This window comes from Terrapene carolina, unplaced genomic scaffold (genome assembly GCF_002925995.2).
Source record: "Terrapene carolina triunguis isolate 2854851 unplaced genomic scaffold, T_m_triunguis-2.0 Scaffold89, whole genome shotgun sequence".
Taxonomy (NCBI): Eukaryota; Metazoa; Chordata; order Testudines; family Emydidae; genus Terrapene; species Terrapene triunguis.
This window is the reverse complement of record NW_020664440.1, coordinates 30,168,315-30,190,066: the sequence shown is the minus strand read 5'-3', so window position 1 is coordinate 30,190,066 and position 21,752 is coordinate 30,168,315. Positions and strand designations below refer to the sequence as shown.

Here is a 21,752-nt window from a genome sequence, read left to right as displayed (position 1 = left end):
AATCGGGACTGTCCCTATAAACTTGGGACATCTGGTCACCCTACCCCTACTCCCGCTCTTCCCTCCACTCCGTCCTTCCCACTCATCCCTCCCTCCACCCCGCCTTCATTTCTTCCTACTTTTCTCCCCTCGCCTCAACTTTCCCGCTATTCTGCGCTACCGCGCATGCGCCCCAACCCAGCTCTCCTAGGAGCGGTCTCTTTTACGCATGCGTAATGTGGTCGCGACAAGGTCGGTCGTTCTCTCTCTCTCTGCCGTGTGGGTGCCTCTGCGGTAGCGCATGCGTATTGGTGACATAGAGAAGGGGAAGGCGCGTATTTTTCCCTCAACACATGCGTAATAATGGTCAAGCGGCGGAGGCGAGGGGTGGAAGGCGAGGGGTGGGCCAGCGGTCCTTGGCGCTTGCGCAACGTCGGGTAGGCGGGGTGAGTCGGTAGCAGCCGTTCTGCGCCCGGCGCCTGCGCACTGGACGGCCACACGGGCCCAGGCGACGGAGGGAAGATGGCGGCGGTGGTACAGAATGTGGTGAAGCTGTGAGTGGTTCCCCCTCTCCCCCGTTTTCCTGCCCCCCGAGCGCTCCGCGGAGCAGCCCGGGCCGCGGCTGGGCTCCCTCCCCTCGGGAGAATCTAAGTGACCCGGAACGGCGGTGGCGCGGAGGGCTCCTGCTCTGGGGCTTTCATTGTTAGGCGCAAAGTTTCTCAGCCCGGCTCCTCAGGCGGAGTGGGGATCTCGGCGCACGGTGGGCCTGGGAGCGGGGAGGAGCAGGGACCCCTTGCGGCGGGAATGGGGGGAGGAGACCACCCTCACAGGATGGTCTCAATGGGGTCCCTGGGGGGGAGAATGGAGGGGGCAAAGCCCCACTTACAGCATGAGGGAGGATTATCATCCTCGGGGCACCACCAAGAATAGCAGGGAGACATTTCCTGTCCTCTCTCCCCCCCGTGGAACTGGGAAGAAGACAGCTCCATTTATAGCTCTGCCGTGGGGAACAGGGTCCTCCACAAGGCTCAGGCTAGAATAGAGGTTGCAGCTTCTCTTTCCAGGGGATCCATATGGGAGCACAAGCTACTGCGCCCTACCCAGGTGCTGAGAGCTGGAAAGGCTACAGTTCCTTTGACCTTCTAAACCAGCAGTCCTGCCCCCCCCCCTTTCCTAAATTTTAGGAATAAGAGAAGATATGAGAGGGGTGGTTGCAAGACTGCCCTAAGGGTAAGGACTATAGCTTCCTAACCTCACCAGGGTGTGAAAAGGGCCAGCTCCCCTCATATTCTTGATAAACATGGTGTAAAGGAGCAAAAGTGCTGTTTTTAAAACTGGAGTTGAAAAATCATGGTGATTCAGCCAGCATGCATGCAGGGTTTAAATTGAAGAGGGTTTTGTGGTAGGTAGGATAAGGATGGTAGGCCTTGACAGAGGTGGTGGTTGTGTGTAATTGTGATGACATTGCTTATAATCTCTTGAGGTTATAAGCTTACAAATCTGCTTTGATTCTCCAGTACATCATCATAATGGCTGTCATGTGGCAGACTGTGGTTAGGAAGCAGTATTTGGGATTAAGTCCAGGTGTGTGATATGATTTCCATGCTTCTGATTGAGTTCCTCTTTCTTTCCCCTCTGGACATTGTCAAATCTTTACTGTCTCTAAAGAAACTTGAGAAGAGCAAACAAAAGTTATCTGGAACACACTAAACAGCAGGTATTCTTAAAAATTCCTTGGGGAAAGGACAGTCTTAGCAACAAGGGCATCACTTTCTCTTTCTGCAAATCACACCATTTGAACCTGGGGCAGAGGGAGAGAAGGGTGGTCTTGGAGTCAAGGCAGTGCAATGGACCTCAGGTACCCTAGGGTGAATTCCTGTCTCAGTCATGTGTTTCTCACAGATCCCTGGGTAGGTTACTTAATATGCCTTGTGCTTCAGTTCCCCACGTGTAAAAAGCAGATTGTCTTTCCCTGTCTCTTATGGGGATTGTGAGAATAAAATCCATTAATGATTGTGAGGTGCACAGGTACACAGTAATTGGGGGCTGTATAGGTCCTCAGAAATCTATAAAGATACAGGTGTATGGGTATTGTAGAGTAGTAGCCCAAAATATAGAATATCTTTTATATAGTGTTTTTCATCACTAGATCTCAAAGCACTTTACAAAGAAGGTTAGTATCGTTATCCCCAGCACCAAATGCTACACTGCATCAAAATGTTACTACAGTGTAACTGGATTATTACTGTAGAGTATTGTAGTAACATGCTTTTAAATAAGGGATAATTGAGCCAAACATCCTCCTAACCCTCTCCATTCTTCTGATCTGTGAGAGACTTTTTGTACATTTTCTGGTCTTAGTTCAGTCTAAAAACAAGCAAAATACAAGTATCAAGTTATCCACTTGTCACATGAGCATGGAATTTTATTATTTTTAATGAAAGGGCAGTTGTTGTTTTTTTTTTATTTTTTTAACATAAAATGTAAATTAACAGCTGTTTTTAAAAACTAATGGTGGATGTTTAATTACCAGTGTGTGTTAGCTAAAGCTGTTTTTAAAATAGATTTTTTTTAATCATGGTTGGTATAGATTAGGTAAAATCTGAGAATGTGGACCCAGTGTGCTAGGCAGTGTATGTAGTCCCTGCCCTGAACACTTTATGATCCAAATAGATGAGACAAAGGGTGAGACAGGAAACAGAAGTGGGAACAAGGAGTAATGGTCTCAAGTTGCAGTGGGGGAGGTTTAGACTGGATATTAGGAAAAACTTTTTCACTAGGAGGGTGGTGAAGCACTGGAATGGGTTACCTAGGGAGGTGGTGGAATCTCCTTTCTTAGAGGTTTTTAAGGTCAGGCTTGACAAAGCCCTGGCTGGGATGATTTAGTTGGGATTAGGTCCTGCTTTGAGCAGGGGGTTGGACTAGATGACCTCCTGACGTCCCTTCCAACCCTGATATTCTATGATTCTATGAAACTAGGTTGCTAAAGGTCACAGAGCTAGGAAAAGAACTTGGGTCTCCTGGGTCCCAGTCCAGTTCCTTATCCATTGGACCATACTACCTCTCCAGTAGCATTTTAATACCATTTTAGAAAACAGGTTTATAGACTTGAAGTCAGATCCCATTGTCAGTCATGTCAGGGTAAATCTCAATTAACTCTATCGAAGTCTGCAGTGTTGTATTTCAGCAGTGTTGTATTTACTTGTGTATAACCGAAAGCAGAATATGTTTCTATGTCCTGTAGAAAAATGGTTTATTTCAGTGGTTCCTGAATTCTTTCATGTTGTGACCACCTTTGGGCTCACATCTGGTAACATGGCCCCCAGGGGCAATGGTGCCAATTCAGATACTTTTGGGGCTGGAGCAGATTTTTCAGCCCTGCTCCCCATTCTTACATCCAGCCCTGGTCCACCCCCAGGGCTCAGGGGGGAGTTGCCATCGCAGGCCAGAGTGCATGGATTGGGCACGCCTGCCTCAGTGGGGGTGGCAGCTCAGGCTCCTCCCCGTCCCTCCTCTGCACCACAGCTCCCTGTCAAGCTGGGGGTGGTGGTGTCTCATTTCAGCACTGCCAGCCCTTGGATTTTGCTGCCAGTGGCAGGGACTAGCCTCTACATAGCCAGCTCTGTTCACCTCTGCTCTCTGCCTTGCAATGGGACCATGAACAGTCTCCCTGTCTCCCCCTGTCCTACTTAAATGGCAGCCCTGTCTCCCCCTCCTTGTTGACTCTAGGTTTCCAATGGCACTAGGAGGAGCTGCCATGGGGTCCAGCAGGAGGCCCAGCAGGCAGTGCAGGACCCAGGACCAGCTAAGCTCCCTTCAGATCTCCTGCCTTCCCTCACCCTGCTATTTACCCTCCTCCCTGCTGGCTTGATGTTTCAAGATGCCCCTTCTCCTCCCCCCCTCGGGGGTCATGACTCACAGTTTGGAAAACAAGTCTACATTGAGCAGGGAAATCATGTTGAACTTGTGTTAGCTCATTGTTAAAAGTGGATGCAGCCAATAGGCTTTTGTTTTTTTCTAGTATGGACTGAACCACTGGGAAGGGATTAGGTTGGATATGGCTGCAGAGCAAATTTCTGGTCTACTTTTTCAGAATAGAAGCAAAGACACAGAATCTGCTCTTTTTTCCCTCGTTGAATCAAGATATTTTTGCATATGCAGGATTTAGCCAGAAATCCATTAAATTTTTTAAAATCTTTTGCTTTATTTGATATTTTGAGTCTATTTAAGCTGTGTTTGAATGCACAGCAATGGTGTATCAATACAATCAGCTTGTGCATTAAGCTCAGACATCTAGTTTTTAATTGTATCTTAGAAATGTGCATTATTAGCTTGAACTGTATAAAAGTGTTGATATGACTTCAATAAAAAACTATATTTTAAAAAGAGAATATCCAGCCATTTGTCTGTGGAAAAGTTTTCACTCTTCCATTAAGATGTTTCTCTCCTGTGTTCTCTCTCTCCCCCCCCCCCCCCCCCCCCCCGCTTTTGATTCCTCCATCTCCTGATCTTTGGCCCACTCTACAGTCCAAACCATGTTATCTGCTAAGGGGAATCCTATTCTGTTTCTGAACACCTTTAGGAAAATTTTCCATCCTGAAAACTGCTATAATATTTAATGCTTATGTAGTGCCTTTAACCCAAGAGACTAAGGGCATGTCTACATTTGCCATTTAAAGCGGAAAAATTTCATTTTTTGCTCAAAAACTGTGGGAGCGTCTACACTTGCCAAAGAGTTTTTGCAGTGAAACTCAGAAGTTTCATCGCAAAAAGAAAACCACCTCCACGAGCGGCGTACAGCTCTTACCGGTGATGCTTTTGGCGGTGATGTGCAAGTGAAGACACGTTCTTCCTGTTTACAGAGCTTTTAGCCTCCGGAGCATATCCCACAGTGCCTAGGTGACCACTCTGGCCAGCATCTCTGCTGCTCTGATGCCAGGAAAACAGACATCTATCCAGGAGCCTGTAAAGCTCCGGGAACTTTGAAACTTCCCTTCCTGTTTTCTTCGCAAGCGCTCACTTATCTGGCCAGGTGACAATGGCTGCTCTAGGGACCTAAGATCCCCTGCTTGGAGCAATGCTGAGCTACTGGAGCTGATCAGTGTTCGGGGAGAGGAGGCTGTGAAGAGACCCAGGATGCCCTTCACTCTCACTCACTCACACACTATCTGTCAAAATGGAGAGGGCTACACTGTGGGATAGCTGCCCTCAGTGCCCTGCTCTCATGGGGGAAGTGCTGCAAATGTAAACACTCTCTGACGCCTGTGGAAGTAAGTACACAAACCAGGGCTTTTCTTTCACTGGTTCGCTATCACCGTGAAACTGACAGCGCAAAAACTCTTCAAGTGTAGACATAGCCTAATAGTGTTTTACAAGGGAGGGTAGTTGGTGGAATTATCCCTGTTTCGAACATGGGGGAAAATGAGGCACAGAGCTGTTAATAGCACTCTGTGTGAGTAGCAGAACTGGGAATAGAGTCCAGGTCTTTTAACTCAGTCCAGGAGGGCTCTTTCCAGTGGACTGGATTGCTTCTAGAAACTGAAGTGGAGAAGAGACTTGTTTTGTCAATAGCATCATTTACTGATCAGTTATCAGGGCAAACGATTGCTACATGCACTGATCGGGGAACAGTCCTAGCAAGCAGTTGAGTGTTTCATCTGTAGTATGGATATAGCTTAAACTCCTGTCTATGCTACAAATTTAGCTGTAAAGGGAGATATGTCCAAATCTATAGCATAGTTGAGGACATGGCTAAAGCATAATGAAATTCAGTCTGCTGCAACACAGAACTATGCTTTAACTGTGTTGGTTGACAACAGTACTGTAACCAGGACCTACTCCACTGAATTTTTAAAAAAGGTGTGACTTATGCCACATACTACTTTGTGGTGTTGGACTTGCTAAGATTAGTGCTAACCTGACAATCAGAAACCCATAGGGACGATGGCTCTCTTAGTTGGTTCTGTGGACCATTTTATCCCTCACGTAATCTTGTTTGGCTGTCAAATCTTTCTGTGCTGTGCATAAACAGAGAGGACCGTGGATGAAACAGAATCTTTGTTGTGCAGGTGTGGAGCCAGGGAGGTTTCATTTGCAACTGAAATGGATATTAATATCTTCTTATTTTTGGAAAGTTTTTTCCCCCAGTTAATGGGGTTGGTTCTCCTTTAGCCTACATCAGTTTTCCTCCGTATAACTCCGCTGACTTCAATGAGTTAATCTTGTTCTTCGCTGGTGTTGTATCAAAACCAGGATTGAGATATTTAAATCTCAGCCCCCCCATCCCAAGTGTGTGCCTTTGTTCTGCGTTATGTCCAGCAAGATATTTTGCATGGAATATTATGTGCAAATTCTCATGTGTTGACTGAAAGACACAAGCTCCCATGTGTCATGTCTTGTTGTTCATCCCGTTAAACTAGCAGCTTCCTTGCTATGTGTGTAATTACTGAGTTGTGTTATGGAGCCAGCCTGAGTGCCTTTCCTCTCTGACTCATATTCTCTGGTTTGATGCGGTCATTTCAGCCAGTATTGAAGTGTCAGGGTGTGTGTGTGTGTGTGTAAGCAAAGGGGTGTTGTGCTTATGTATTAATTTTTTCTTTCTTTCCTCTCCTGGCATCGGAGACATAAAATTCTCTCTTCTTTAGCAAGCTGAAGCCACCAGATTCTCTGCTTCCCCTCTCCCTGCTACTTTGTGGCAAGATTTTAACATTGAAATTACTATAATTATAGCTCATTCAATTAAGTGAGTCTTTAGTGCTGCTGTAGCAAAAAAAAAAAAAAAAAAAAAAAAAACCCTTGAAGGGGAAAAAAATTAGATTTAATCTGAGTCTTGTATTCTTCCTGTCAGTTCCTGACTTCCCTCTGATGTTTTTGCTAACCTGATTACTAAGCAGAATTGGATTTTTTGTTCTCTCTAGGATCTATATATTGAAAATGTGCTTCAGAATAGCGTAACAATATAAAAAGACTCTAAGTAGGGGGACCATCAAATCAATGTTTTACTCAGAGGATAAGGACATGAACATAGCATGTAGGTAGGTCACCTGAATTTTGAGAGTGAGGATGGAAATACAGCTCTTGGCGTCACTCCAAAATGCTACTCCAAAATTTTGTGACAAATCTATGTCCATAATACTTTTATTGTTGTCTGTGTGTGGCAAACTTGAGATCATTCTGCCTTCACAGTAGCAGGAAGGGAGAACTCAAAGCCTCCTTCCAAGATACATGCCTCCAACACTTGATTTAAATGAGAATCTCTGTTAGCACTGCAGGGTCTTTGACATATTTAAGGACTTTTGAATCTGTTCAGTGGTTCACATGCATTACAAATTTCTTACTCTGGAAGGCACTGCATAAAAGAATATCCCAAAAATGCAAGGATCACTCCACTCATCAATTAAAATCCAGCTACTTCTTGGTTGGGTAATGGCAGCCCCACTGCACAACAACTTAGAGCAGAAAGTGAAGGAGATCTATATCCAATTTAAACTGCACAATATACCAGAGTTATAATTTGCATAAGGCCCTTGGGCATGAAAAGGACTGTGGGATTTTTAATGACTGCAAGTGACTTACATTTCACCTGTTAATGAAAGGCAAGAGTTTAATTACCTTATTGGTATTTCCAGATGGTAGAAATTGTTTGGCAAAAAGGAGAGATGTGAGCATATTTTGAGGATAATGCCCCCCAAGAAATACATGCTATGTTTTTGTGTGTATAGGATATGTCAAGCAGAGGATGTGTCATTTTTCACATGCTGGATGATATCTTTCGGGTTCTTGTTCTGTGCAACTGTTAACATGTTCTCTATAGTAATTTTACTATCATTAACATTACTGTTAGCACATGATACAGAACCCTTCAATAACAAGCAATGTCTCTTGGTTTCTTGCTGGCTACAACAAAGTTTTTTAAACTGGGGGTATATCCACTGGGGTGAAATAGAGGCAAGAGAGACAAGTCATAGAAGTCAGAGCGGGATAAGAATTACTAAGTGCTGATTGGTTCCTTTCCTCAGTTCCACTTAGGATACCCACCTTTTTAACACTTAAAAACCAGAAATTTGGTACAAAATTTAATTGAAAACCCAAATATAAATCAAGGTAATGGTCTTGTATGAAATAGTGAATTATTTATGGAGAATTGTAGCTTGGAAACAGATGGGTTCCAAGCTACAATTCTCATAGTGCATCATTCTGTGATATTTCATGAAATGATATTTAGGGTGAAAGATTGGTTGCTCAGGGAGTTGGCAGTTGGGTAATAGAGCCTTTCAACTCTGCCATTTGACTCCAGCTGGGGTTAGCAATGCCTTTAAAAAAAAAAAAAAATCCCATATGATGGCTGTCTGATAGACCTCTTAGCCAGTTCTCAGCAGGACAGATGTCATTGATTGGCTCCCTTGCCAGTACTCTTGGCAGAAATGCCAAGGATTGAAAGAGCCATGGAGACTTATCTCCCTCCCCAGAGTTGAGCAGTGGTGATTGGCTCTGAGCAGCTTCCGTTGCTCATACTCTTGGTTAACAGGGCTTCAGATTCAAGGGGTGTCAACCTGGTCCTGTGTTCTCTGCCCTGTGTCTCCATCTGGTTCACTCATTATGTACCTTTTGACCTTTATTGCCATTCCTGTTTTTTCACTTGTCCCCTGTATTCAGTCAATTTCTAGGTCCCATGGGACTTCCCTTGTCTAGAGGATGGGTCTTTTGTTCTTGGTGGGTTCTGTCCACCATTCCTGAGGATTCAAATAGGCTGGTCTGAGGTTCTCTGCTCATCTTCCCTCTAGACCCTTCATTTTGACCCTGTGACCTGCCTTTCATACTTTGTACCCTGTAATCAAGTAAGTGCAGGGCTCTGCAGCATGTCCCTCATCTGAGGGGGTGGGCCTTTATTTAATCATGTTTATTATGGTAGTGCCTAAGGACCAACCAAGAATGGAGCCCTGCTGTGCTAGGCACTGCACAAACACAGAGTACTATTTGCGGGTACTGGACAAATGAGTCTAGACCTGCCCAAAATTAAAAGCCCCCTCCCCATCCCCCCCAAGGGGGAGGAATCACTAGGCCGAGGCCACAAGTGAGTGCATGGGACTGCAAAGGAGACAACAGGAATGGAAGTGAGGTCAATGGTTAAAAATCAGGGAACCAGAGGGGGACACCAAGCAGAGAACCCCAAACAGTGCCTGCTGCTCCTCAAAGGTGTCTAAGGAGGTAGAGGACACCCCCCAGAGGAACTGCGCCCAAAGACAATACAGAATAGCAGACAGTTCCTGGCCAAAAGAGCTTAGTCTAAATAGATCAAACAGGTGAGGATGGGGAAAGGGGGCATCACACACACAAGAGAGGAATCGGTGTGATGTCAGCAAACAGCATGTTCCACAATTTTTGTTAGGTGAGTTTGATTTTTTTGGGGCGAGGGAGGTCATCTAAATGAAAAGTGAAGGGACTGAGGGGAACAGGGCAGGTGTGGAGTGAAGCTGAGAGAAAGAGAGGGGCAGGGAAGGAGATGGTTGGAGCCAACAGTTGGCTCTGCCCACCATCCTGGGATTTAAATAGGCTGGTTACTTGCATCAGCATTAAATCCACCCTCGTGAGATTTAGAATGCTATGCAACTTGACAACTAATAACAATAATATTAAATAAAATAAAAAACACTAAAAATTGCTTTGATAAAAATTAATAGGAAGCCTCTGTGGTTCATGCAGAACATTATTCAGTGTAAACAGCTTTGAGAAAAATATGCCAAAAGCTTTCGGAGAACTGTCTGAAATCCTTATTTGGAGGGATTGGTGTGTATCTCACTTGGAGTAATTCCAGATACCTTCCAGGAAGCTGGGTTCTTGTAGGGATCTGATCTGTGTGGGTCATTGGTCCGCTCCCTAATGTTAATTCTAACTAAAAGTCTGATTTGGGCATGTCTACGTGGTGGTGATGGAATGTCAGAGGGTGCAAAGTCCCGAGGTAAGTGTTTCTGAATAGAGTTTCCTGGGAAGTCCTGCACTAGGGATATAAATCCCCAAGAGCAAAATATATCACAGTGGTTTGTTTGTCAGTGGTCCCTAGTACTTGGCTCCAGCCGTTCTGTTGTCTTCAGAGTTGGCTACAGATCTTTACAAAGGTCTAGCTCCAATATTTATGTTGGTACATCCAATCCTGCCAGAGCTTCAGGAGAGTGTTAAAAACAGGTGTGTAGAAAGTGCCAGGAAAGGCAAGCAGCAATGGCAGCTAGTCAGGGAATCCTAATAACTAATACATGGTGTCTGTTTCCTCAACCCACAGCCTTGGAGAGCAGTATTACAAAGACGCAATGGAGCAGTGCCACAACTACAATGCCAGGCTGTGTGCTGAGAGGAGCGTCCGGCTGCCTTTCCTTGACTCGCAGACCGGAGTGGCACAGAGCAACTGCTACATCTGGATGGAGAAGCGTCACAGAGGCCCAGGTAGGGCCTTTTCTGCTGTTATGGTACAATAGCGTATGCTCAACCCCAGCACCAGACTTCCCCTCTGCCCCAGCTTACCCACTCTTGTGTAAACTAGCAGGCCAGGTAACCAACCAGTGTGTCAGTGAAGCTCCCTCCAATGTCTCAGTATTTAATCTCCTTTTCCCAGGGATGCATTAAGTTTTCGAACAGAGTTCAACATCATTCAAGACAGGCCTGGCCCCTCCTAAGGTATCTGCTGCTGCCTTCACAGCAGGTATCTCTAGCCAAGTCTTTCCCCTAGCTTGTGTGGCAAACATGCCTTCCAAGTCCTTTCCATGACCCATGGTCCTTCAGTTCTGCTTATTAAGAGAACTGCTTGTTTCTTGGCATTTTATCTCACCAGCTGGGAGGCATCTGAAAAGTCACAGGTGGGGGCTAAGATGAAATCCCTTAAAGGGCCAATTCACCCTGTGGTACATGGGCATAACTCTTGCTGCACTTTAAGTGTTTAGATGAGGAAGGAGCGGGGAGGCTGTTTGGTTTTGGTTAAGGATGGCTGTTTGCCTCAAAGCAACAAGAATACATTTGTTTTACAGTTCCCTTATCATTCCTCAGCTGCTTTTGCACCTATCTTTCATCATGCACAGCCCTGAAGACATACCTGTTTATTGTGTTGCATAAATAAGTTCAGCAGCCTTCTGTATTCAATGGAGTGTAGTGGTTAGAGCAGGGAAACTGGTAGTCAGGACTCCTGGATTCTAATCACAACTCTGGAAGGCAGTTGGGTCTAGTTATTATAGCAAGGTGAGTGGGAATTAGGATCTCTGGGTTCCCTTCCTGTCTCTGAGTAGAGTGTGTGACTTAATAAACCGTGGCAACTGAAAATTGGGGCTACTGGTTTCTGCCTGACTCTGGTACTAACCTGCTATGAACTTGAGAAAATATTCAGGTTCTCTGTGTCCTGGGATCAGAACTGTTACTTACGATCTCATCAATACATGTGGGATCAGTGTGGCCTAGTGGCTAGAACATCCGATTGGAACTCGGGAGACCTGGGTTCTGTTTCTGGCTCAGCCACTGGCTTGTTGGTGATCTTGGGTAAGTCATGTCCCTTCTGTAAAATGGGAATAGTAATACTGATCACCTTTGTAAATTTGTGTTATTTTATACAGCTCTTTGACAATACAAATTTGTTTAAGTCATGAGGAATATTATGTTGGAACATTTAGTCTTAAAACCTAACTCTGTATTAGGAAATGCAGAGAAAGCCCTGACATCCCCTAACCTGGAAAAGGAAATGTGTGTGATGGTGTTTATATGATGATACTACCTGTGGACCACAATCAGGGCCCCATTGTGCTATTCCCTGCGTGGACAAGCTGCAAAGATAGCTCCTGCTCCAGAGAGCATACCCAGATTGTATCACAGGATAAAACAGACAAAATGGGATGACGATTGATTGGAAGGATGGGGTAAAAAAATACTTCAATTGGAAGCTTTTTGGGGCAGGAACTGTTTTTTTGTTCTACCTTGTACAGCACCTAGCACCATGGGGTCCTGGTCCATGACCGGTGCTCCTAGATGCTACTGCAATTTCAGTAATAATGTGTACTGAGGTAGCATAAATCTTAGCTGGCCTAAGCAGTGCTAGACAGCAGTGTTTTGTAGGCATCTCACAGCCTTTTTCAGTGTGTGTGGGAGGAATGTGTGGGATTGCAGCTTTGAAGGTTTCCCTGACCATGGCTTTAAGAAACAAAAATTTGGTTGCAAACATGCAGCTGCTGATAGATGCTTCCCCTCAGCCCTTTCATTCAGGAGTTCATCTTACCACACTCTGTATGTTGTTATGCATTGATATAGACTGAACCTCTCATACAATGGGGAATGGAATGCTCTTAGCAGCTACGTTTTGCTCCCAACATTTATCCCATGTTACAGAGAGGCAGTGTGATCCAGGGGATAGGGCACTAGACTGGGAATCAGGAGACATGGGGTCTATTCCTGGCTTTGCCAATGACCTGCTGAGTGACCATGAGCAAGTCACTTTGCCTCTCTGTGCCTCAGTTTCCCCCTACCACCATGTATTGTTTTAGATTGTAAACTGTGTGGTGGTAAGATCTCTCTTGCTATATGATTGTGCCATACACAATGGGGCCTTGATCTTGGTGCTACTGTAATACTCATAATAACTTAGGGTCTTATCCTGAGGGGTGTGGGGGTTACCCACAATCCCCATTGATTTCCAAAGGCAGTGCCTATACTCATCGCTTTGTGGCATCAATTTGTCAGAGAATATCAGGTTTCAGGCTTTCTTTTGTGTTTTAAAGGTTTAGCCTCTGGCCAGCTCTACTCCTACCCAGCTCGCCGTTGGCGGAAAAAACGCCGTGCTCACCCTCCTGAGGATCCGAGGCTTTCCTTCCCTTCCATCAAACCAGGTGACACTTCCCCTCCCTCTGATCTCTGCTCGCAATGCAGTTATTAGGCTCTTCTCATGAGCTGTTTTGCCTGAGGTTATTTCCTGTGATATTAGGGGAGTGGTCTCAATGACCCAGGAGGAGGTCCCTTCCAGTTCTGTGTTCATATGTTCCTCTCTCGGGTTAACGATGCAGCCTCACCCATGTCACATCCATACTCTGCATAGAGCATGGTCAGAAATAACCTCTTGGCACTACTGAGCTCCATAAATGCCACAGTTACACCAGCTGGGGTAGAAATCATCCATTGTTGGCACTGTATGGGTTGTGGCATTTGTGGCTGAGCTCTACGTAGCGAGAACTGGAGCAGTCAACTGCTAGCTCTACTCACCTGAGCTGCTCCTATGGGCAGCTGATTTGGGACCATTGCAGAGCAGGGAGGGAATGTATGTTTGAAGAAGCTGCCGGTTGCTTTACCCCACATGGACACTTTTTCAGTGGGGAATTGGAGTAGATCAGTGTTCTGCAGTTTTCCCCAGTTTTTTACCCCATGGCTCTCTAGACCAGTGTGGTATCCCCCAGGTTTGGGAAGCACCAAGGTAGGATAAACATAGAGATCCACAGTCCTTTGGGATGTAAGCCAACTACTAAGCATCTGGTCTTGGGGAAAATACCCCTCCCTAATAAATGTTGTTGCAGAATTGCGTATTTTGGAGGGAGTACATCTTCTTTAGGAACACCTGTTGATGGCTGGTATTGGAGAGATGATACTAGTCTAGATGGGCTCATTGGTTTTGTCTAGCATTGTTGGATAGGGGGTGGGGTACCAGACTAGATGGGTCCATTGGTTTGATTCAGCATTACAGGGAATAGAAGGGTAGCAGGCTAGACTGACCCATTGTTCTGATCCAGTGCAGTTGGATGGCGGAGATACCAGAGTAAATGGTTCTGGGCATGGCAGGTAGCTCGTGATACTGGACTAGAAGAACTGTAGTGATATTTTCAGAGTTCCAGTGCAGTTCAAGGTCCCATCTGTGCTACAGAATCAATTGTATTGCAGGACCCAGTTGCAACATTCCTGATACCTGACATGATAACTCTGTCCCACAATGTAGACAGGTCCTAATTGCATCTCCAAATTGTGCTAATGCCTTGGATGTGTTTTCTCCCTTGCATGCAATTAGTTGATTTGGTGGTGTAGCTGTGACCTAGTAGCACGGAGAACCTGCTTGACTTCTGCTTTTTTTTAGCTCTTGGTTATAGTTTTCTTTCCCCTTTCTACAGACACTGATCAGACCTTAAAGAAAGAGGGGCTGATCTCCCAGGATGGCAGCAGCCTGGAGGCCCTCCTAAGGACTGACCCCCTGGAGAAACGCAGCCTGCCAGACCCGCGCAACGATGACGACAGCCTCAGCGAGTTCCCTGTCACCAACAGCCGTGCGCGGAAGGTACGGCAGAGAGAGGGCGTTCTCCCCTATGTTGCAAGAGGGAGCTTCATGGTAAAACACAAATGTCTCACTTTTAAAGACAAACAAAACACACTCTTCCCTCCCCCCGCCCCGTTTCTCTCTTGTTAGGCCCCTCTTCGGCTGCTGCTTTTGTGGTTGGGGGTGTGTGTGTGTGTATGTGTGTGTGTGTCTTTTGGCAGAGGATGAAGGCCTGGATCTAGGAGGGAGCCACTGAGCACTCAAAATTTTGAACCCCTGGTGGGAGCCTGCCATTGGGAGTGGGGAGCAGGAGGTAGCAGTGGCAGACCAGGAAGCCAGGAGTGCAGTGAACTATTGGATTTGCTTTCTGGTGGTAGAAAAAGAAAACTTTCATTTTATCTGGGCCCCATTTTGGCTTAATAGAGAGGATGCATGGGTAGGGCACTGGACGGGGACTTGGGAGACCTGGGTTCTGTTCCTGGCTCTGCCACTGACTCTGCTATATTAGAGTTAGCTACTATTATTACTATGAATTTATTACTGCTGTTGCTCTGACTACCGGTGGAGGAGGGAAGTATTATAAGAGCAATGTGGACTAGTGGGTAGAGCACTGATCTGGGACTCGGGAAGACTGTGTTCTGTTCCTGACTCTGAAACTGGCCTGCTGGGCAGCCTTGGGCAAGTCACTTCAGTGCTCTGTGCCTCAGTTTCCCCATCTATAAAATGGGGCTAGTGCAGTGGTTCCCAAACTGGGGTTCATGAACCCCTGGGGGTTCGTGAAATGTTACAGGGGGTTCTCAGGAAAAAATTCCCTAATGGCGGACAGAACTGTCCCTAGGGATCTTGGGCAGCACAGGGCCAGCAGCCCAGAGCCCCTGGACTTCCAAGAGCTAAGCAGTTCAAAGCAAGCCTATCTATCACACTGAGGAGATTTAAACTTCAAGACTCCTTATAAGAAATGGAAAGGGAGGTGGATATTTTTTGATATTTTTAAAATTAAATAGGCAGCTAGTATTGTTTTTAAAATTATTATGAAGAACAAGTTTAAGCTTTGTTGTAACATGCGTTGTTTGCCTGGACTGCTCAAGACCTGAATGCTTGTGTAGGAGGAACTCTTTGAGCTGGCTTCTTAAATACCTTCATGCTGTTTCACATCTGATACTCCTTGATGAAACATAGGAGCCTTGTCTTATAACAGGCTTATTCAAAGTGATACAAGCTACGAAAGTGAGATCTTGGAAGAGTGTTGCCATTTTCATAATGTAATAAAAAAACTGTAATGATAAATAATAATTAATAATGAATAGTGTGTAATAAACAGTGTCTCATAAAAACAAATTTTATATTACCAAGATCACTGCTTTTATAATTTATATTCAGGTAAAGGAGAAAATCCCTGGAAATATTCATTTTTTAGGAGGGGGTTCACGACACTTGACATTTTAGCGAAAGGGGTTCACAGGTTCTTAAAGTTTGGGAACCACTGGGCTAGTGATACTGACCTCCTTTATAAAGTGATTTGAGATCTGCTGATGAAAAGCACTATAGAAGCACAAGGTGGTGGTGGTAATAATTCAGCTCTGTTATTTTGCATTGGGCCAAAGTTTTAGCTTGCAGGTTCTCAGCCCCTAACAGCTTAAAAGAAAAGTGGGGTAAGGAAGGAGCTGAATCAATTAAAGCACACTATCATGATCGATATCATGGACCGTACCATGCTCTGACTCCTCCCCGACCCCACTGCCTTTTGCCTCCTAAACAACAAAGTTTCAGTACAGGGAACCCTGCAGTGATTTTTTGCTCTGTTTCGGGATGTCTGCAGAGAAATAAATGTTCCCATTTCCTGGGAACAAGCAAGGAAATTAGAAAGCACCCTCTAAAAAATATCTGTTTAAAAATTTTCCATTGTTACCAATCAGGGCATTTGTGTAATCTGCAGCAAGAGTGGAGTTGTAATTTTAAGAGATCTGCAAAAGGAGAATAAGAACTGTGCTCATGTGGCTTAGGTTTTTTTTGGGTGGGGGGGCTGTGTTATGCTGGAAAAAGATCCCTGAAAGGGATTATTTTTTACATTACAAATTTGGGTGTGTGTATGTACTTACAGGGCCCTCATCATCATAGTATTGGTTTGCCCCAAAGAGCTTCATACTTGGGTAAATGGTAGCTCTGCTCTGCTCTTGTTGGATACAAATAATCCAGTTGACAGTCTAAATTGCTGCAAAGCTGCCTATTAAGCCCCGCGCAGGGGCTCAGGGCCACGGTGGGGAGAGGTGCCCCTCCCCGCCGGCCCCAGCGTGGAGCTGCCATGGCGGGGAGAGGGCTGGGGGGAGTCCTCTCCCCTCACCGTAGCCCCTGGGCAGCCTGCACCCCAAACCCCTCATCCCTGGTCCCACCCCAGAGCCTGCACCCCCAGCCAGAGCCCTCACCAACCCTCTGCCCCAGCTCTGAGCCCCCTTCTGTACCCTGAACCCCTCATCCCTGGCCCCACCACATGAATTTTATGTGCACCAATATGAAGGTGATATGTCACACATCACCTCCATATTGGTGCACATAATTCATTCTGCACATGGATGTAAAAAATTAGAGGGAACACTGCTGACAGTAGGGCTACTGCCTACTTCATGATGTTACCATTTTTTATAACTGATAAAGAGCATGTTAAAAAGTAATTAGAGCTTTTAGTCATTCATTGCCCAGGATGAAGTAATTGGAAACCACTTTCCATTCCACCCCTGTTCTCCCTTTTATTTCTTTTGGAGCCCAGGTTGGTGCTTTGTTGTTTTGTGTTTGTTGTCTCAAGCAGAAGCCCTGTGACTGTAGTCACTACTTTACTTCCCACCTGTGGGCACAAGTTCAATCTGCAACTGATTGCCGCAGTCCTGACTAACGTGGCTGTGGTGCAACAGCAATGAATCCCACCTTTGTGGTAGCATTAGGATGTTCACTCTGTGCTTAAGTTGTTTCATTCTTGCAGCCTTATTTTATGGGGAGCCATGTGTACTAGGTTTTATATTTATAGGTTCTTGTGCAGCCAGACTTGTTCGTTTCTTTTGAAGTGAGTTTTTTGGCTTGGAGCTGGTGCACCTTGTGTGAATTCTTCAGTGGATAATACTTGATCCAAGTTTATGGAAGCCCTTTACGAGAACAAGCCCTCACTATACCCATGTAAGGATAGGTAAGAGGTGGCTATGTTGTTATAATAATATCATCTAGCTCTTACATAGCACTATGTTCACTCCTGGGCTCATGACAACTCACTGCTGCGTCCTTGGTCGGGTGCAGAAGACAAAAGGGTTTTATTTAACAATCACCCCCTTCAGGCAGGGCATTATTTGTACTAGTCTTACTCAGTACCCAGAGGCAAAACAGGTAGCAAATCAAAACTGTAGTCCTGTGTCAAGCCTACCTTTCTTCAGGGAGGCTCTGGCAGGCAGCCATCTCTAGTCAGTTCCTGGCCCCAGCCAGACTTCTCTTACAGAGTGAGAGCTGGGAGGTCTGCTCTCCTTCCCATCCAGCTCCCAACAGAGCTGGGCTTTTCCCTTTTAACTCCTCCCTCTGAGACTGACACCTATTGCAAATATAGCAGAGGGTGCTGACTGAGCCCACAGCAGCTCATTAACCTTTTCCTGGCAATGTGGGATTTGTGTGCCTCATTGCAAGCACTTGTCATCAGTAGATCACAAAATGGGGTACTTTCATCCACCCCTCACATGCAGCCATCTCTGGCATGAAATGCAGTGGCTGTTTACAAAAGTTTAGAGCGGGAGCAAAGAACACTGTATCCAAATGAAACTGCAAGGGGATTAAGTGAGGCAGAATGGAATTAGCCAGGATATCACCCTTATTGTTATACAAAGTTCCATGGGACCTGTAATGCCCGATAAGCAATGGGAATTTTATTTTCTTTGTCATCTGAAAAATGGTAACTCTGTGTCTCCTTCTGGGGGGTTTGGGGTCAGTAGCACTAATGTGGAGTAATACCCTCTGCTGAGTTGCCCACACCGTTCCTTTCACACAGCAGTGCCCTGGTATCTTACTGAGGCACTGGAATCAGCACTGACTTGGAGGAGGGCTCTCTACTGAGTTGCCCTCACTACTCATTGTAGCACTTTGTGCTCACTGATGTGTCCCTCACTGTTGTATCAGATATGGTGTTTCTATGCTTTGGAGCTCTACTGTTCAGGTATTGCCCTTGCTGATGTGATCTGATGTGCATTCGTTCACAGCACAAGATGGCCAGCCTACAAGAACCTTGGGGTTGGTACTTCTGTTTGCCTCTGCAAAAAGGAGGTATGGAGTTCAAACCTTCCATCATAGTCTGGGTTGATTAATTCCACAGCTGTGGCGTGATGCTGGGGTGTATGAGGTGGTGTCATGCTTTGAATTACATTACACCAAAGTTCCTTTCTTCCTAATCTCTGCATCATCCCTCACCTCTTCGAGATGAGGATACTAAGCCCTGTGTCCTAGCCCATGCTCCCACTTGCTGTATAGCATGTTAAAAATAACAAAAGTAATACCTAGCTCTTGTATAGCATGTTTCATCAGTATTACTTTACAGAGGAGGTAAGTATCATTATTCCCATTTTACAGGTAGGGAAACTGAGGCACAGAGTTGAAGGGACTGGCCCAAGATCACCCAGCAAGTCGGGGCAGAGCTGAGAATAGAACCCTGAGTCCTAGTCCAGTGCTCTCTCCACTAGGTGGCTCTGACCAGAGTCCAGGGCTGCCTGCGAGCTGTAGCAGCATGTGTAAGGCTCCTCTGTTAACTTGTGCAATCACTGCAATGCTGTATTTAATCCTGCTGTCCTGTGAAGTTAAGATCCTGGGAATCCTAGAGTCTCCCTCTGTAAAACATCAAATATTATTCTTTTATTAAAGATTTCTCCCCTTCCCCACCCCAATTGCAAATTAACTTTGGCTTCTAGGAACTTTTTTCCCATAAGGGGCGTGGAATTTGCTGTGAAATGTAAATGAGGCCCTCAAAGCCACAGGGGGCTCTGCTCTTCATCATCTCCTATTGAACTGCTGAATCTATATTAAATGCATTGGCCAACCTCCAGGAACGTCTCACATACCAGGGCCCTACAAGCCTAGTAAGGATTGGAGCTGAATAGAGAGAATGTCTTCAGCATGCATTTTGTTCTTATCCTTTACCCCATTGTCAGACTAATTTTTGTGGAAGGAGGGTTCGGGGTGGGAATTTTCCAGCTGAAAATTTTGCAGATTTACATATGTAAAACTGCTCCCACCTCTGCCTGGGTATTTTCTTTTGCATAATTGTCTTGGGCATTCCTTTGTGATCCAGTGAGAGGGGATGGTTTAGTGGATTGAATATCAGGTTGGCAATAACTTCCTTGGTTCAGTACCGATGCAATGCATTGCCGTAAATGTTCCAGTTTCATGGGTCTCGGTTACCAGAGCAAATTATAATGATTACTACTAGTTATTATTTTGGTTGCTGTAGGCCAACTGAAAGCTTGGCCCCAGTGCTATGCACTGAACAAACATACTGAAAGAGTCAGTTCCTGCACTGAAGAGCTTAAACAGAGGCATCAAGAGGGGATGAGGCTTGGCCAAAGTCACACAGTAGGTCAGTGGAATAAGACTACAAGTCTCCTGATTCCAGTGCTCTATCTACTTGGCTGCACTGCAGAGCAACTATTTTAAACAGCCTTAGAGGAAGACTTGCTGGAAGTACATGTTAAAATCCCAGTAGGGTTGGCTCTGTTCTTTATCCTTCTTGGGCAGATAAATTGAGTTGTATACAGTTCATTGTGTGTAGGACCTTAAATTCCAAAATATTTTCTGGTCACAAAATATCCTATGGCTCTTTCCATAAGAGTTGAGGTCTTTGGTCAAATTCCAATTCTCTCTCCTGGATTCCCAATACATTTTCAGGCAGATGCATTCTTACTCTTGTCCTAAACTGTTGGGGTTGGTTAGTGTAAATTAGGAGTAACTCCAGATGAAATTGGTGGGCTGGTGTGAAACCGATATCACAGTAACCAAGGCAACTGCACTTCTGACTCTTTATGGCCTGGCCTAGGACATCTCCACTGAGGTCTTGACCCATTTCCTTTCTTGGGACAGGAAGCTGCATTCCTCTCCCTTCTTTCTGGAAATTTAAGCTACAGTTTCCTCCTGAAACTCCCTCTGATCACCATAGCAAGTTGAAGTTTAGTTCAGCTCTTGCTGTCCCGCACTACAGAGAAAACATATCTTGAAAACTATAAATAGCTTATACCCATGCTGTTTTACCAGGTGTTATCCATCTTCCACATGGAGACCCTGGTAGGTTTCAAGGTCCCTCAAACAGCTCATCAGGGTTTGTTCCTCTTGGGTCTAAGAGCTGACGTGAAACTATAATCAGTAAGAGACACCCATACCCCACCCGGCTGTCCATCCATTCTGCACATTTCTCAGTTCTTTGTCTGCTGGTTCTCAGGAACCTGTGAAAACCAGTCTCTGCAGTTTCCCCCCATGCTATGGGGATCTTTAGAGATTTGCAGTAATTATCCCTTAATGTTGTTAGTTTCTGATGGTTCATTTATGCTTAGTGACTTCCCCTCAGTCACTGTGCTGTTTGTCTTGTTTCAAGAGAAAAGTTTAACCCCTTCAAACCTGGTAGGCAACAATATAAGGTGAGAGGGGAAATTGAGTCATAAATTCTTTGATAAAAATAAATCAGAAGTTTCCCAGTTCTCCACAATCAGAATCTGCGTTCCATCGCAGAGACAGCTGCAACTTAGTGTTGTGTGAAGCAATCCCCCTCTGTGGACCATATAGGGACAAAAGGTGCTAGAGAAATGTATTATCACGGGAACTTCAGTGTAAACAATGTTTTTCTTCCTAGGCTTTTATACAGCACTCTTTACTATGGTGGCTGTATTATATATCCTTTGCATGGGACTCTTTTTTTTTTTTTTTTTTCCCCCATTTTTTCCCTTCCTTGTATCACAGCAGCATCTGGAGGCCTCATCAGGGCCCCATTCTCCCAGGTGTTGTGCACATATTGTGTTAGGTAATGGGACAATTTCTATTTGAAAAGTTCTATATAGACAAGACAGGCAAAGGGTTGGGTCGAAAGTGAGAAAGTATTATCCCCATTTTACTGATAGGGAACTGAGGCACCAAGAGATTAAGGCCCCAATCTAACAACTGCCTAACTTTAAGACCGTGAGTAGTCTCATTTAATTTGTCATGTAAATAGTGCCTAGGAGCCCGTTGTGCCTGGGCCTTGTACAAATATAGAGCAAAGAAATGTCCCCTGCCCCAAAGAACTTAACTTAACATCTGAGTGTAAGACCAGAGAAAACAGGTGGACACAACAAACGGACTAGGGGAGCACAAGCAAACAATGAGACCATGATGGGCGGTGGTCACGGTAATCCATAATTAGCCACCATTACTTATACTCTGTTTGCTAGCATTAAGTACTTTGGGGATAGCAAAATCTGTTACACATTGTATCTTCCCCACTTCCTCCATCCAAACATGCATTAAAGGAGAA

The 21,752-nt window shown here is 45.2% G+C and overlaps 1 protein-coding gene across 2 annotated transcripts in view; it reads left to right on the top strand.

Moving 5' to 3' along the window:
- The first annotated feature begins 475 nt into the window (after positions 1-475).
- Positions 476-21,752, top strand: part of DPF2 (double PHD fingers 2) — a 41,146-nt gene continuing 19,869 nt past the window's right edge. For both annotated transcript variants that reach the window (XM_024193559.1, XM_024193558.1), the window contains exons 1-4: positions 476-533; positions 10,256-10,416; positions 12,726-12,833; positions 14,097-14,260. In XM_024193559.1, coding sequence (XP_024049327.1) covers positions 502-533; positions 10,256-10,416; positions 12,726-12,833; positions 14,097-14,260 — 465 coding nt within the window. In that variant the 5' untranslated portion in view covers positions 476-501. The remainder of the gene's footprint in view (positions 534-10,255; positions 10,417-12,725; positions 12,834-14,096; positions 14,261-21,752) is intronic.